The 16447-nt window shown below is 35.5% G+C and overlaps 1 protein-coding gene across 2 annotated transcripts in view; it reads left to right on the forward strand.

Moving 5' to 3' along the window:
- The window catches only part of RASGRF2 (Ras protein specific guanine nucleotide releasing factor 2), a 106759-nt gene that overhangs the window by 78513 nt on the left and 11799 nt on the right, over positions 1-16447 (forward strand). For both annotated transcript variants that reach the window (XM_081941032.1, XM_081941033.1), the window contains exons 18-20: positions 770-876; positions 13944-14056; positions 15854-15914. In XM_081941032.1, the coding sequence (XP_081797158.1) occupies positions 770-876; positions 13944-14056; positions 15854-15914 (281 nt within the window). The remainder of the gene's footprint in view (positions 1-769; positions 877-13943; positions 14057-15853; positions 15915-16447) is intronic.

The raw sequence follows: 16447 nt of genomic DNA on the forward strand, positions 1-16447 counted from the left end.
CTGAACACTCCTTGGACGCCTTCGCTCCATCCTCTCGACAGATTGACCTTTCGGAAATTTATTCTGGCAGTAATCACACGAGGAGGTGTGGTTAAAGGGAGAAAAAAAGTTCCTCAGTATCCAGGGCAACCAGAGTGAATTAACCCATTGCTTGGACTCTCCCGCGGTGCACAGAAAAGGACCCTTCAGGTAAGCCAATGGTCATTTCAGTGCCATTCTAATTTCGAATGATTACCAAATTACCTATTGTAAATCGAGGACTACCTGCATTTGGTATTGGGAATATTAACTATGTTGTTCACACTGATATAGTAGCTGAATGTATGTCCATCAAGATAGTTAAAAATCTTGAGTAGTTAGCAGGGAATAGGTTATGAACAATTAATGTATTGTTTTTTTCTCCCCTTTTCTAGAAAAATTACACTTGTGCTTGTTTCAAAATGGACCTACATATTGCTGTGTAATATTATAATAGAATATTGAATTCACTTTATAGTATTCAAGATTATAGGAAAAAATGAAGCAATCCAAGCAATCATTTTGTTTAGAAATGCAGGAAACTCTTTTTCGGCAGTTGCAAATATATGTTGTATCATTTAATATATACAGTATGTGTAAGCAAAATTTTCAAAATCCTTTGTGTGTCAACAATTAAAGTTTTTTAAAAATGGTTTTATCCAGTCAAGCTATACTGTGAAGAATTTTACTTTGATAATTTTCTTCATCTAATTGATTTTATTTTATTGTATATCTCCTTTAAAATATGTAGCATTTAATAATTCTGAACGAACATGTGATAAGGAGTTCATAATACGTCGAGCAGCTACTAATCGTGTCTTGAATGTCCTTCGCCACTGGGTGTCAAAACATTCTCAGGTACTTTTTATAATATGCTTTTTCATGCGAAGCAGTGATACATTCTTTCCACAGTTTATGTATTGTACGAATTCTCCTCCTTTCCAGTTTTACAAAAAAAGTCAATAATTTATTGGACTCACATCCTCTTTTGTCTCATTGAGATGTTAGCCATGCTGAATGAGAATTTTGGGGATTTTAATGGCAACAACTATATGGGGAAAACTCTGCTGGCATTACACTTTGCAATAGCTTGCATATAATGTATGGCAGCTCTGCCTTATACTAAGTAGCTCTTCTGGATATTGCTATTACATGGTTTCTATAAAAGAAGGTTTGTACCATAAACTGACATGAAAGTTCCCCCCCTCCCCCCCATTATTTCTAAAGTATATGCAAGGCTGTCAAGAATCCAACACTGAATCAGCAAAATAGGATTTCTGTATGCTTAGTTAACTCCTTCTATGATCGGAGCCTTGTTAAATGTAATTGGATTTTTGGCATGATTTTAGGGCAGATATAAGAATCATTATAGTCTCTGAATTTGATCCATGGCCCATCTTGAAATTAAGTATATTATCCTGCAGCCAATTATCTGGGTAATATCATTTCCTATAAATTGTGCTTGACATTTATAGCCTCAAGAGTTCAGTTATGTCAATAGTAGTGCCAATCTCATTTAGAAGATGCATTCTGTTATTGGCATCAGCTATGGAAGTGAAGAATTATGTGTTTTTTCTTGCTTTTGAGGACCGCTTCTAATTTTTTTTAAAAAGGATACCATAGGTTATTTATCCATAATTATTGTGCTTGTGAAAAATGGTACTGTGGCACAGCAACTTTACACACAACAAATAATGTTTGAATGGTACGTATCATGTCTATTGGCCCACTGATGTAGTTATCTAAACAGCAATTAAATTGATCCACATCACCTGTCCACAATCTGTCCCCTTCCAGATTGTGCTGGAATACAGTTCCTATCATCTGGATAGTTTTGCTTGGCAACAAGATAATAGCACTTGAAGAGCACAGTTGGAGAAGGCTCTCTTTCTAACTAGATTCTCTAGATAAGATCATTATCACATGGAAATGCATTAACATCAGAATAATACAGCAAACAAGTTTCATGCTATCAAATAGTCCGTTGCCCTAGTAGAAAACCATGAAGAGATGAAGGCAAAAAAATGTACAGCATGCTGCTGTTATTTTCTTGAAGCAGATGTACAGAAGCTTGCAGTAGTAGTAAGTATGTACATAAGAAAAAATAACTTCAAAATCCCCTTGATGTGATTAATTAATAATTAATTAATTGTAATTATGTAGCTCAAACCTAAGCATATTTAGTCAAATAGGTCACTTCCAAGTAAGCCTGCCTAGAATTAAATCATAAGGATTTAGCATGTCAAGATTGACATCAGAGTTATGTTGTGGTCTGCCAGCGGCCTGCAGAGCTGGCAGCAGAGTCGGACAGTGAGAAGGTTGGGGAGGAACATAGGCCAGTCTTGAAGCCTGGGGAAGGCTCTGCATTGGAAGCTCTGTGTCAGAGGCAGAGAGAGGGCCAGGGCCATCTGGAAGTTATGTGCTGACTCCGGAGCCTCTAGAGTAGGACATCAGCAAGGCAGAGGAACAGGGGGAGCCTGTTCTCAATTGGTGCGTGCACAGAGCTACCAGAATGCAAGAACAGTTAAGACAAAAGGGGTGACTTGGGAGAAAGACTTGGAGATGATTGGCCCCTCCCATAAGACATAAAGGAGGAGCAAAGGCACGTGAGCCTTTGCAGGAAGCAACTTTGTTCTTGTCGGTTTAAACTCCAGTTGAAGCTCCTTTTTGACTCTCTGCTCCATTTTGCTTTGTAAAGCTAATTGGCAATTAGGTCTTTGGCAGTGTTTCAAGGGAGATAAAGGTGGGTGCTTATTAGCCTTATCCCGAAAGACTGTGGCAGACTTCTGTCGGATTATTTACAAACTATTTGTGACTCATTACAGGATGTGAATGAACATAATTCACAGCTGTTGAAATAAAAAGGGTTTGGGGCACTAAGTGTCTGATTTTTACACTCTCGGGAAGTCTAGGTCAGAACACGTATTTCCCAAAGTAGACCAAGTATATCTGAAAATTATGCCATAACTATTTACTGCTTTCCAAATTAACTTGGCTAACTAAAATATCATAAATAAAATTGTTCTTTTAGCTTTGTGCATTTATGTAATGCCTTCATTTACTTGCACAAGACTTATGATTGAAGCTGTGTGAATTAATCAGTCATGTGATTTTCAAGTTTTAATTCAATCATAAGGCCTACTCTACAATATTCTGATTAAATACTTTGTCGTCTCTGAGACAATGCAATATGATATTAAGTTGTAGCCTGCCAAAATAATAAAAGGGTTTTTAAAAATTACAGCCATTTTTATTAAAATACTTAAGCTAATGATATAACCAGATTTGATAGACAGTTCTTTAAGAAATAACTGGTGGTTTCTTCAAATGCTAAGGCCTAGCTTTTTCCTGAGATATGTTCTCAGCCAAGTCAAGAGGGTAGGTTGGAATTGGTCATTTATCTTTCATTTTATGTCATTTATATTATATTAGCAATTATGCTTCATTTAAAATGAACATAGCTGAGACAATCTGAATAGGATTTATTTATATATTAATCATTCTTAGAATTATAAATTGTGGATTTATGTGCATTAGGCAATTTATGACATTTTGTCTAATTGTTTAGACTCTCTTCCTGTCCTTAAACAGAATCAGAATTATCATGAACCTAGTGCCATGATGGCAAACCTATGGCACGTGTGCCACAGGTGACATGTGGAGCCCTCTCTGCGGGCACGCGAGCTGTCGCCTAGCTCAGCTACACCATACATGCATGCATGCCTACCGCTGTTCAGGGGTCACTGCCACGTGTGCATGTGGAGGGGACGCTCCCCCCATGCCCTGTTTTTGATACCAGGAAGCTTCAGGGAGGCCTGCTAGGCCAAAGCAGGCTGTGGAGAGGGTGCAGCGGTGGCCCCCATGCCCTGTTTTTGGTCCCAGGAAACTTCAGGAGGCCTGCTAGGCCCAAAATGGGTCACAGGGGGAGGGGGCACACACATGTGCGGGGAGGGAGCGCGGAAGTCATGCATGCATGCGCAGGGGAACAGGGCACATGGGGGATGTTTCATACGCATTGCATAATGGGTGTGGGGGCATGCGTGCATGCTTTTGGCACGCAAGGACAAAAAGATTAGCCATCACTGACCTAGTGCCTTAACTTTAAGGGAGTCTATTCTGAACAGCATTCCTGAACAGCACCAGGCTCAGACCAGGGACAACACTTAGACTTCTGATCTAGAGATTCTTGAATAAGAATAAAAAGCCAGGAGACTTATCTGCTGCCTATGCCTTAGTTTGAACTTCAGATAGCAAGTTATGTAACTAAATACGATTTTAATCACGGCTATTCCTTTTAGATAAACATTATGCAAATTATTTTCCAGGGAAAGGGATCAGAAAGGGACATTTCCATTAAACATAAGCCACTAAAAACTAATGCAAACTAGTTTCTTTTTCTGCTAAAATATGTTTACAGTTTTGGATTATGCATCTCATGAAATACCAGCAAATACAACTACTATTACTAATAATAGTTTATTAAATTTATACACTGCTTCACTCCCAGCAACACTGAGCAGTTTACAATTGTTAAAATAAATTTAAAACAAGGAACAACAACAATCCAACAAAAACAGCACAAGATAAGATAAAATAATGGCAAAGAAAAACAAAGAGGGGAACAGAAAGGAAGAGAGGGGTGTCCTCTTCAAAGCCTGGGAAAAAAGGTAGGTTTTTAAGGCCCTATGAAATACCAGTAGGATGGGAGCCATTTGAATTGAGAGAACCTCATTCCAGAGGGCAGGTACTTCTACAGAGAAGGCGCAATTTTGGGGTCCAGACAGATGGAATTGTTTAATCAATGGAACATGGAACACGCCAACCCTGCTAGATTGAAGTAGTCTGAGCAGATACTGTGAGCGATAGATGGTCTGTTAAGTAACCAGGCCCTGTGCCATGTAGGGCTTTATAGAAAGCGACCAGTACCTTCATTTGCATTTTGCAAATTCAAAAGAATTCATCTTGCAAAGCTGTTCCTTTTCGGTACAAGAAAAAGCCACCCAACTCTATAACTGGAGATGAACTCTACACAGTGGTACAGCCTTATTTGGCTTTATGATTAATGTATATCGCTTATTACATGTTCACTGTATGTACATTTTGTATTCATTTGTAGGAGCGTCATATTAAAGACAGCTCAGGACGCAATATTGAGAACAATATCCTCTAAACCTGAAATATCCTTCTCTTCTAACATTTTGAGAATCAATCTATGTAGCATTTTTTATTTCCTGAAAATATAAAATGTACATTCAATGCAAACCTTATACAATAATGTATTTAAAGTATGATAAATACAATATATAACATGCAGTAAGACATAAAAAAACACAGTAATTAAACACAAAAAACATTAGGAAAAGGGGTCTGAAACTGCAGGTATCTGTTGGAAAACAGAACAAAGTGGGACAACATGTGCTGTATATAGTGATTTATGTACTTGCACCAGACTTTATTACATCCTTACATGTTTTACCTTTTGGACAAAGACCTCATGATATATAGTTTGACTCCCAATCCCAGGTTGATGGTTACACATTGTATGTAGTTTTATTCTAGAGAAAGAGATGGAGGAAGATAGAGTGACCAGATCTCCATCTGGAGCTCCACACAAAGCTCTTAAAGAAAAGTGTTGTTAATGTTTCTGTGGTTATTAACTGGTTGCTTAATTCTTAGTAGACTTTTTCCCCCTTTTTTCTAAAAAGACACGAGAGATATCTGTGTTATATCAGAATCTCAACACCTACTCTTTGATATATTGGCTCTTCAGTAAAAAATGGTCCATTATGTGAGTTGGGTATTTAGCATCCAGAATGCAAGACTCCCACAGCTTTCCTGTCACAACATCTCATAGGTATTTGCATTTCGCCTCAGTAAAGCACAGTGTTAGATAACATGCTATAGCAAATGTACTTTCTAATTTGACACACAGAATTCTTAGGTTCATGGTGGCATGCTATGCTGCTTTTCTTTTTCCCAGCATGTTACATGCATTTATCTTCTGCGAACACAACCCAAGTTCCTTGGAAGCTAGCTAGATGGATGAGCAAATATTTGCGCAGATAGCTGTATTCCATGTAGGACAGAAATGCCACAATGGAGGGCTTGAGCTACTTGAAGAGCTGAAAATAGTAAGATAACACATGGAGCAACCTAGAAGTATATAAAATGCTTCCTTAGTACAATGTAACAGATCACCCTAAAGAAAAGTGTTGGGAAATGTCCTAATATGAAGTCACAAAAGCAGAAAGATAAGCTATGTCATTGTCAGGATAAAGAGGTCCGGGAATGCTGTATGTCTTACTGGATTCTTTGAGTAATGTATTCAAATCAGGTACCTTCTCCAGTTTGGTTGGCTTTGGATTTCAGAAGATAATACAGGAAGAGGCAAGGACAATAAAGCTACAAAAAGTGGCAGAAGAAGAGAAAGGAAAGTTTATTAAGCAAGGCAGAATTTGTTCTTCTATATAGGCAAAGTATTCTTGAAAAATAGGTCCCCCTTCCCCCAGCACTACTTCCTGCTACAAACAGACGTCACCATCAGACTTCACCTGGTGGCTTTCAACTAGTATTTTCAAAATTCTCTTGTCAGCATAGCTGTTGAAAACAAATAAAGAATATGCTTGCATTTCCAATGTTTAAAAATTTGGAATCAAAATTTTAAAAAATAAAAATGAAATTATTATCAATAACTGTCAAAATAAAGCTGCTATGTAGAAGTTGTACTCAATTAAAACAATACTACTAGGAAATGAAAATATTTGGCTAGATAACAGCTTATTTGCTTGAGAGATTTGAATGTTCCCCTTAACATTTACCTTGTCTGTCAGTTTCTGTAGTTTAGTTACAGTATAAATAATATGAGTAAGGAGCTTGCCAGAAATTCAAAGTTGTAATATTTATATCACATTTTATTTATTACTTAATCATGAATAATATGATAAAAGAGAGAGATAGGTGAAGGGTGAATTTTTGCTGATGATTTCCTACTGTGAGATGAATTATTTTGATATTCATGTTTGTACAGTCAAAACAACAGACTTTGATGTCAGTGGTGAAATCTTTAGTATAGACATTGGCTGGTTTAGTCCTAATACTAATACTAAAATATGGCTGCATTTTCAAGAGTCAGCATACTGAGTTTATTGCAATTCCTGGGAAAAATAATTGCCCAGTGATCCAAAGGGACATTATTGATGAAAACAATTAACTGACCTAATGAAACTTCAAAAACTATCTTGAGGTGGCTTCTCCCAGCTAAAATCTCTGGGGACTTTCCCCCCAGATTTTAAGTGTCTGTGATATGATGAGAGTCATGAACAACTTGTCAAGAAGTGGCTTAGCTATCTTCATTCCCTTTTTATCCCCTTATTTCAGGCTTACTACTACAGGTGAAACTTGAAAAATTAGAATATCGTGCAAAAGTTCATTTATTTCAGTAATGCAACTTAAAAGGTGAAACTAATATATGAGATAGACTCATTACATCCAAAGCAAGATAGTTCAAGCCCTGATTTGTCATAATTGTGATGATTATGGCTTACAGCTTATGAAAACCCCAAGTCCACAATCTCAGAAAATTAGAATATTGTGAAAAGGTGCAATATTCTAGGCTCAAAGTGTCCCACTCTAATTAGCTAATTAAGCCATAACACCTGCAAAGAGTTCCTGAGCCTTTAAATGGTCTCTCAGTCTGGTTCAGTAGGAATCACAAATCATGGGAAAGACTGCTGACCTGACAGTTGTGCAGAAGACCATCATTGACACCCTCCATAAGGAGGGAAAGCCTCAAAAGGTAATTGCAAAAGAAGTTGGATGTTCTCAAAGTGCTGTATCAAGGCACATTAATAGAAAGTTATGTGGAAGGGAAAAGTGTGGAAGAAAAAGGTGCACAAGCAGCAGGGATGACAGCAACCTGGAGAGGATTGTCAGGAAAAGGCCATTCAAAAGTGTTGGGGACTTTCACAAGGAGTCGACTGAGCCTGGAATCAGTGCATCAAGAGCCACCACACCAATTTCAACACACTCTCCTGCTCTGTTTCCGTTTCAGGGGTCTGTCCCAACTTTGTGCAGCTTCAATGGCTGCTTCTCTTGTAGCCGGAAGAAACAGCTTTTCCTGGATCAATCAGGGGCTTTGCGATGCCCCTGAGATCCGCAGGACGTGCCCTTCTCTATCACCGTCTCTTCAGAATGGTTTAGGTCCAAAACGGACCATCCAGCAGCAGAGATATTGACAGCAATCCTGGAGCACCAAGATTGCATGTTGTGTTGTAGCGACGTCAGCCTCGCCTCCCTTAACACAGCCATCTACCAGGAGATTTTGGAGCACTTCATGCTTTGTTCTGCAGACGAGCTTTATGGGGATGCTGATTTCATTTTCCAGCAAAACTTGGCACCTACCCACACTGCCAAAAGCATCAAAACCTGGGTCAATGACTGTGGGATTACTGTGCTTGATTGGCCAGCAAGCTCGCCTGACCTGAACCCCATAGAGAATCTATGGGGCATTGCCAAGAGAATAATGAGAGACATGAGACTGAACAATGCAGAAGAGCTGAAGGCCGCTATTGATATATAAGGCCACATATAAATCCAATAAACAAACAAACAAACAAACAAAAAACAGACAATTGAAGCATCCTGGTCTTCCATAACACCTCAGCAGTGCCACAGGCTGATAGCTTACATGTCACGCCGCATTGAGGCAGTAATTGCTGCAAAAGGGGCCCAACCAAGTATTGAGTACATATGCATGCTTATACTTTTGAGAGGTCCGATATTGTTCTATGTACAATCCTTGTTTTATTGATTGCATGTAGTATTCTAATTTTCTGAGATTGTGGATTTGGAGTTTTCATGAGCTGTACGCCACAATCATCACAATTATGACAAATCACGGCTTGAACTATCTTGCTTTGCATGTAATGTGTCTATCTCATATATTAGTTTCACCTTTTAAGTTGCATTACTGAAATAAATGAACTTTTGCACGATATTCTAATTTTCCGAGTTTCACGTGTATATATAGGGAGGAATGAAAATTAAAAGAAAAATGAAGATGGAAATATTGCTTTGTGGGATTGTTTTAGATTCATGTCTTTATGCTCATAAATGAGTTAAACTGGTCTTGATTTTGTGCAGTATGCTCTGATAAACCGAATTTATCTTAGAATATATTAGAACGATTTATGATAATGATTCTGTATGGAACTACTGGAATTGATTTTTATAAGATGTTGGTCCTTTAAACAACACAATTAAGTGTGCCATATAATGCAACCTCTGTGAATTAAGTTTGCATTGATGTACTTCTCCCTTTTTTCTAGCTATCAACTGCAACATGTGGCGTACTTTTTTCCTCCTTTAACTATCTCTCTTAGCATTGTATCTAATCTGTGAGTGATGGTCACTTTCAATTTGGTGTACAATATATTTTTCAGTTATTTTTTCATTTCTTTAATCAATGTATAAGCTACCCCCATTGTTAAGGCAACACTTAAGTGACATACTAGCACAATAAACATAATTTAGAATTCAAAAGAGGAAAAAAACTCTTTGCTTGTTTGTAATCAAAGCTATCTACATTTCCATGTGTTTACATAACAAAAAAACTGATGTTAGTTAAAAATATCGGCCAATCTTTCCATGTGGCTTTCAGTGAAACTAAAGGAGGGAAACAGTAGGTGAAAGAAACTTACAGTTTTGAGAATGCCAGAAATTAAAGCTACTAGATAAGCAGGTAATTAATATATATTGATTAAAGTGGTAATTTGATAAGGAAGGCAATATGGCAATTAGAAACCTTGAGTTCTAGTCATCCTTAAGCACTGAAGCTGATTGGGTGTCCTTAGATTGATCACTCTCTCTTAGTCCAGCCTAACTCATAGACTTATTGAGGTTCTGTGATGCTACCTTGAGCTATAAAAATAAAAAGGGTAGAACATAAATATAATAAATAAAAATAAAGACAACTTATTTACACTTTAAATAAGAATGTGTAGTATATGTTGAAGTAAGATAACTTCACAGTTAGAATTGCACTGTAGATAATTTTTGGTTTCCTTTTAAGTATTTTTCTAAATGTGTTCAGTTATCCCTCTCTTGTTCTAAGTTACATTCTTCCAAAATTCCTCGCATAAAATGTATTTCCATTACAAGAGATACTGAACTGGTGGGAAAGGGTAGTTGTGGAGTATGGTGTCAAAAATTTATAACCACAACATATTGAGAAATGTACTCATAAAATTTCAGAGCCTTATTCTTAAGCATTATGTAATTCAAAAATGTTTTCTTCTTTGTCTCATATTCCATATAACAGGAACACGTCTTCCTCTTTTCTCCTGGAAAGAAAAGAGAAAGAAATCCTAGAAATCCTAGAAATCTTCTGGATTTCTAATGTTCATGGTTATCATGGCAGACAAAGAGGTAGAATACATTATGGCACTTCAAATACTATTAGCATTCTTCTTTATCTTGTGTGTAGTAAATTCACTCAGGGTAAAAATTCATGCTAGGCCACGGATCATTAGATGTAGTGTAATACATCCCACTTCATTTCTAGTGTTAGAGAGGTCATTTTTCTTTTCATTTTAGACATATTGTTGATACAATTTTGATTCCATAGTAACAATAGTAAGTGCCTATATGGGAAAAGTGGGAAACAAGGATCCACAACTGAAGCAACCCCACAGCACAATGGTGAATGTGTAAGAAAAGAGCAGAAAAGGATTTTGGTCGGAAAATGTTCCATTTTGGCATGTTTCAGATGGGAGTATATTTAAAAACCACAGTATCTGCATTTAAGACATGCAGTGTAAATTTAGCATGCAGTGTAAGTTTTGCATGGAAGACTGAAAGGGCTATTAAAGGTTAACTTTTCCTTCTACTTAAAAGATACTTGATATAGAACATTTTTGTTGAGAATTTAACTCCCTCTCAACTTTAACTTTGACCTCCAAAAATGACAATGGATTATGTAGTAGCTGTAACATTCTACCTCTTGGTACAAACTTACAAGAGGAGAACTATTCCATGGGAGAATATCATCAAACTCTTGTTCATCTCTCTCTCATTCTATTTACTGAGTGATTAGGGAGTAGGAAGTTATCAGGACAGCTTCTTTAGCTTCCATCTTCCAGCCATAGAACATTGTCTGGCTAATGAACTGCATTTATTCTGAAATTTCTTCTTGCAAAGCTGTAAGTATCAAACAACTTTTTAAAAAAAGATTATAATTTTATACTTGAACCTTACGGAAGTAACTATTTCTTACTAGGAATAAACTAAAACAACTTCTGGTTTCATTAGTATACTCTAGAACTGCTAAGGGATGGGTGGATAGGTTCATGAGTGTCTACAGGAGGATTTGTCAAAATGTTCAAGAGGACAAGTGTAATGAATGCCATGAGTGAAGCCTAAGGCTTTTTTCTGTGCATGTGAATAAACTTGGAAAATCCATGGGCTCTGGTTATAAAAGATCCTGATTTTTGATTGCCACTCGTGTCACTCATTCTGCAGGTTTTAATCCTTTGTGGACAACACTGACTCAAATTCTCGACAAACATACATTACGAGGTTCAGTTCATTTTCAAATTAATACATAGATTTTTTAAAAAATAGAAAAAAATCTGAAAAATGCTACATGTTACAGTGTATTCAAGAGCCCAAATAAATACTTTTATTTATTGTTTGTCAAAATCTTTATTTCAAAAGCCTCTCAAGCATATATTTCATTTTCTTTTTATTCTTCTATACTATTCCTTAGAAACACGAAGCATGACATTCCCAATCTAATATAACATTACTGTCATGGACTTTTAACATGTCTTGTTAAAAATGATTGAGGATGAGATCTTATTATAAAAGTAATAACAGGCAGACAAACTGGTATCATGGCAATCTGTTATATAATACTTCAAACAAAAGTACACCAAAACTCAAAACATGAAACAGACTAAATAAAAGAGAACTCTAATCTCAGGAAAATGTCTAGTTGGTTAATTATTTGAAAAGATATGCACAAAATTCAAACACAGATATCTCTCATTGCTACATGGAAAGTTAAATGTGCAGGAGTTTCAAGAACTTTGCTGGTGATAATTGCTTCTGTTTCTATGGAAACATTCTGAATTGCTTCTCATGTGATGATATTCATTATAAAAGAGACTGCTACAAAATGCTGGAGACATGAAGCTTTTAGTTTAAATCCTTTATTGAAACATCTGCAGTAACCTGAAATATAAATGACTTGAGTTAGTGCTTTTCAATTAATTCAAGCATAAACATCGACAGAAGATATTTCAACACTTGAATTCACTGATGCCTATCTTCTACCATATTCTTTTTGAAATAGTCTTAATTGTTTATGGGATGGAGGAAGGGACATCTATTAAATAGGAGGGAAAGACTAAATCAGACCGTTCTGTTTTGTAGGATTGAGATAAATAAACACACACTTTTAAGGATAAATGAGATTCCATAGTCACATAGCAGATCAGCTACCTGCCTATTGATTTGATAATGCTTTTCCTTCCCCATTCTAAAGCACCCACTCTTTCCATTGAAAATAATTATGTAAAATTACTATTTTTAATAACCTAAAACTATCTGAATTCCAATTATTTACCTTGGGCAGATAATGTCTCCTTCCATAAACTCTCCTGTTAATTGCCGTAATTATGAGTGTATCCCTGTTTCAGATTCCATATTGAGAGAAGTCTCAATTGATTTAACAAGAAACAAACTTTTATTTTTATTACGAATTGAACTTCATGGGATGTCCAGTATTATTTTTATAAATTGTTTTGGTTCCACAATAAGCGTATGAAAATGCTCACTTTTCTTAGAAATGTTTCTGCTGTTTTTAACTTGTAAATCAAAACTTTCTGGATATTATCTAGAATCCATGGGCTCTAGTTATAAAAGATTCTAATTTTCTTGCCTAAAGTTGCCCATGATTTCACTTGAATATGCTAGTTATATTATAACTCTTGTTAATGGGCCCTAAAAGAACATGAAGCTTGGATCACCATATTATCTTCTTCTAAAAAATGAGCTAATTAAAATGGAAAGAAAAAAAATGCTTGGGTGAGTTAAAATTTCAAATGTACATGGGAAAATTTGGTCAGAACTCTGGAGGCAACTTCTTCTGTAAGAGCCCTGAAGAACCTAGAAAGGAAATAGTATTTTGGAATATTCTTATGTGCAAAATTTATGTACTGTACATAAAAATGAAAACAAATATGACAAAGTACTGTGAGACTCTAGTAAAATAGTTAAGGACTGTTAAACCCATTTAATTTTTTGCTAAGCTGAGCATTGGGGTGAAAAAAATGTTTGGATACTAATTTACATACATTGAAGATAAATTTAAAGGAAGTCAAGTTGTAGCATTTCTAGTGAAAAACACACGTTTCAGGAGGATGCAGTTTTTAAAACTGAAACTTTGGTGCAGTTTTAAATGGTGACAAACTTTAAGCCTCCATTTTCATGCATTTTACCCACAATATTCTAGTGCCTTAAAGAGTAGATTACATAAAAATAAGAGATGATACAACTATTTTTCTCAGGAGTGTCAGTTTATTACCAATTTTTCTTAAGTAATGTAATTGTTTTGGATTTAATGAAGCAACATGGAATGAAGTTATAGGATAATGGTAAAACAATATCACTATCATATAAGAATTAACTGTAAAGGCTGCTCAAAACTGGCTTGCATGGAACTTGATATGCATCAGATAATTACAGTTGCCAGAATGATGATATTCATGGGCTAGGTTGTGGTGTGCAAGCAACTGTAAACAAATAAACCAGAAAATTATAATGTGCAAAAGGAAATGTATGCATTTATTTAAAAATGTTTATCATGCTCACAAAGTATAAATCTGTAATATGATTCTTTCATCCGGAAGCACTTTGTTTTGCAGGATTTTGAATTAAATAATGAATTGAAAATGAGTGTTCTTAATCTACTAGAAGAAGTTTTGAGAGACCCTGACCTTTTGCCACAAGAAAGAAAAGCTACAGCAAATATCCTGAGGTAAAGAGGATTTATGAGTTTCATAACAGAAGTAGTATAAAAGAAACAGAAGTGTGATCAATTCAGATGTTTAGTTTCGGTGTATCACTTTAAAAAGGGAGAAATCTAATTTTCTTACAAAAATGTGATGTTAATCAACTGTTTCATAGAGTTAAAACCATTTTAATATTTCTCTAAGGAACATATACTGCAAAATTATACCCATGAAGAATTAGGAGAAGTATGTTCTTTTCACCAAAAGTTTGCAAATTAAAAATATATGAACATTCTAAATTTATTACATGCAAACAATTTGAGAAGTTAAGCCCCCCCCCCCAATAAGTCACCCAAGCCACTTGTTTACATGATAAAAACAATAATTTCCAGTTCCAAACAGTTTGAGTGCTACAATTGAAAAGCAAAAACATACTTCAAACATTTTGAAAGAACTAGTGCTGAAAGTGGTTTGAATATGGTATTACAGGCTAATTCTGCTGACTGCCAGGTGCCAGCAATTGGGCAGTTTGATTCTCATCCTTCTGAGGTCAGTAAAATGAGGATTCAGATTGTTGGGGGCAAAATGCTGACTCTGTAAACCATTTAGAGAGGGTTGTAAAGCCCTATGAAACAGTATATAAGTCTAAAGATGAAACTCTAAAGGTGGATTTGGGGTTTTCATGAGCTGTAAGCCATAATCATCACAATTATGACAAATCACTGCTTGAACTATCTTGCTTTGCATGTAATGAGTCTATTTCATATATTAGTTTCATATTTTAAGTTGCATTACTGAAATAAATGAACTTTTGCACCATATTCTAATTTTTCGAGTTTCACCTGTAAGTGCTTCTGCTGTTAAACAACATAATAAATGTTAGTCTAGTCAGCATCTGGTATTATTTGCCCTAACCCTATCCTCACTTTCAGGTAGGCTTATAGTGATGTCTATATGGATTGACTTTTGTATTACACAGCTGACTCAGATAATTTGATATCCTTACCGATAGGTTGGTAGATGGTGGATCTGAGAATCAGTATCAGTGGATCTGCAAGGGATTAAACATCGAGATTTGATGAATGATTTTTCATAATTCCATGTCATCTTGAAGACATGTTTTACATTAAGTCGAATATAAGTCGGATATACTGTATCTGGCATTATTTATAGAGTACTAGAAACATTGCAATTGAAAATCATCCTGAAAATGCAAGACTTACATGGCATCAGCAGAACTTATTTCTGAAGAGACATTACAAATTATGGCTATCATTTATTAGGTATTATTTCAAAATAGTCACGAAGATGCATCTTGTAAGTTCTTCTTAGGGAAGCTTTTGGTTATATCCCATTTTCTTGAAATAAGGAGAAGAAAGACAGAGATTTAATTGCTGCTCCTGCTTTGCAGAATATTTCCCCTTACAATTAAGATTTCTTCCATCTCCTGTAATGTTCCAAAAGCAGCTACTAATTTTCCTGTGAAGCATTTGGTTATCTTGTTTTTGCTGTCTTCAATTTATTTCACTTTGAATGATTTATTCATTTATTTGTATTGTTTTTAATTAATTTTCCTGTCAGTATAATATAGCATTGTAATTTATTCTTGATTGCTGTAACTTTGATTACATATTGTTTTAAAGTATTTATATTTATTGATTGTTTTGTAAACCACCGTGAGTGTGCAATGATTTGACAGCATACTAGTAGAATAAATAAGCATAAATAAACACTTGGAATACCTATAAGGTAAACATTAAAAATAGTGCAAAAGACTGCAGAAATTTCATTGTGATACAAAATATATCGCTAATTATTTTTAGGACACTTTCTCAGGATGATCAAGATGACACACACTTAAAAATAGAAGATATATTGCAGATGGTGAGTTTATTTAAATAAATATATGTTAGTTTTATTTTTTATTTATGTAAATTGAGCTTACTCTCTGGAAATTATGCTTGACTATTCCATTATTACTGCCTTTTTTGCACATCACTCTCTGTTATATTTTCCTTTGACCATTAGATGTTTCAACTGTTCAGTAGTTATAATGAAACAAAATAGCTATGAAAATAACCTTTGGTTTGTTGAGGTTATGCAAAATGTGGAACTTTCATTTCAATATACCGAGGAAGTTGATTAAAAGGAGTCATACCTTCAGAAACTATTTATATATCATTACTTTATATATTTTATTACACAAATCATTTATTTATATAGCCATCCATCTCACAGAAAAGTGATTCTAGATATTGCTCAATAAAAAAACAATAGTAAAATCAGTAATGGGCACCATGGCAGAAAAGGCCCATCTTCTCGGCCCCACCAGACAAAATTCTTTCACCAGAAGAGAAAACAATATTTCTCTTCTTCCAGACCTGATGGACAAGTACATGTAAATCAGGTGGAGGCAG

Source organism: Natrix helvetica, assembly GCF_964273705.1.
Source record: "Natrix helvetica genome assembly, chromosome: 2".
Classification (NCBI taxonomy): Eukaryota; Metazoa; Chordata; class Lepidosauria; order Squamata; family Natricidae; genus Natrix; species Natrix helvetica.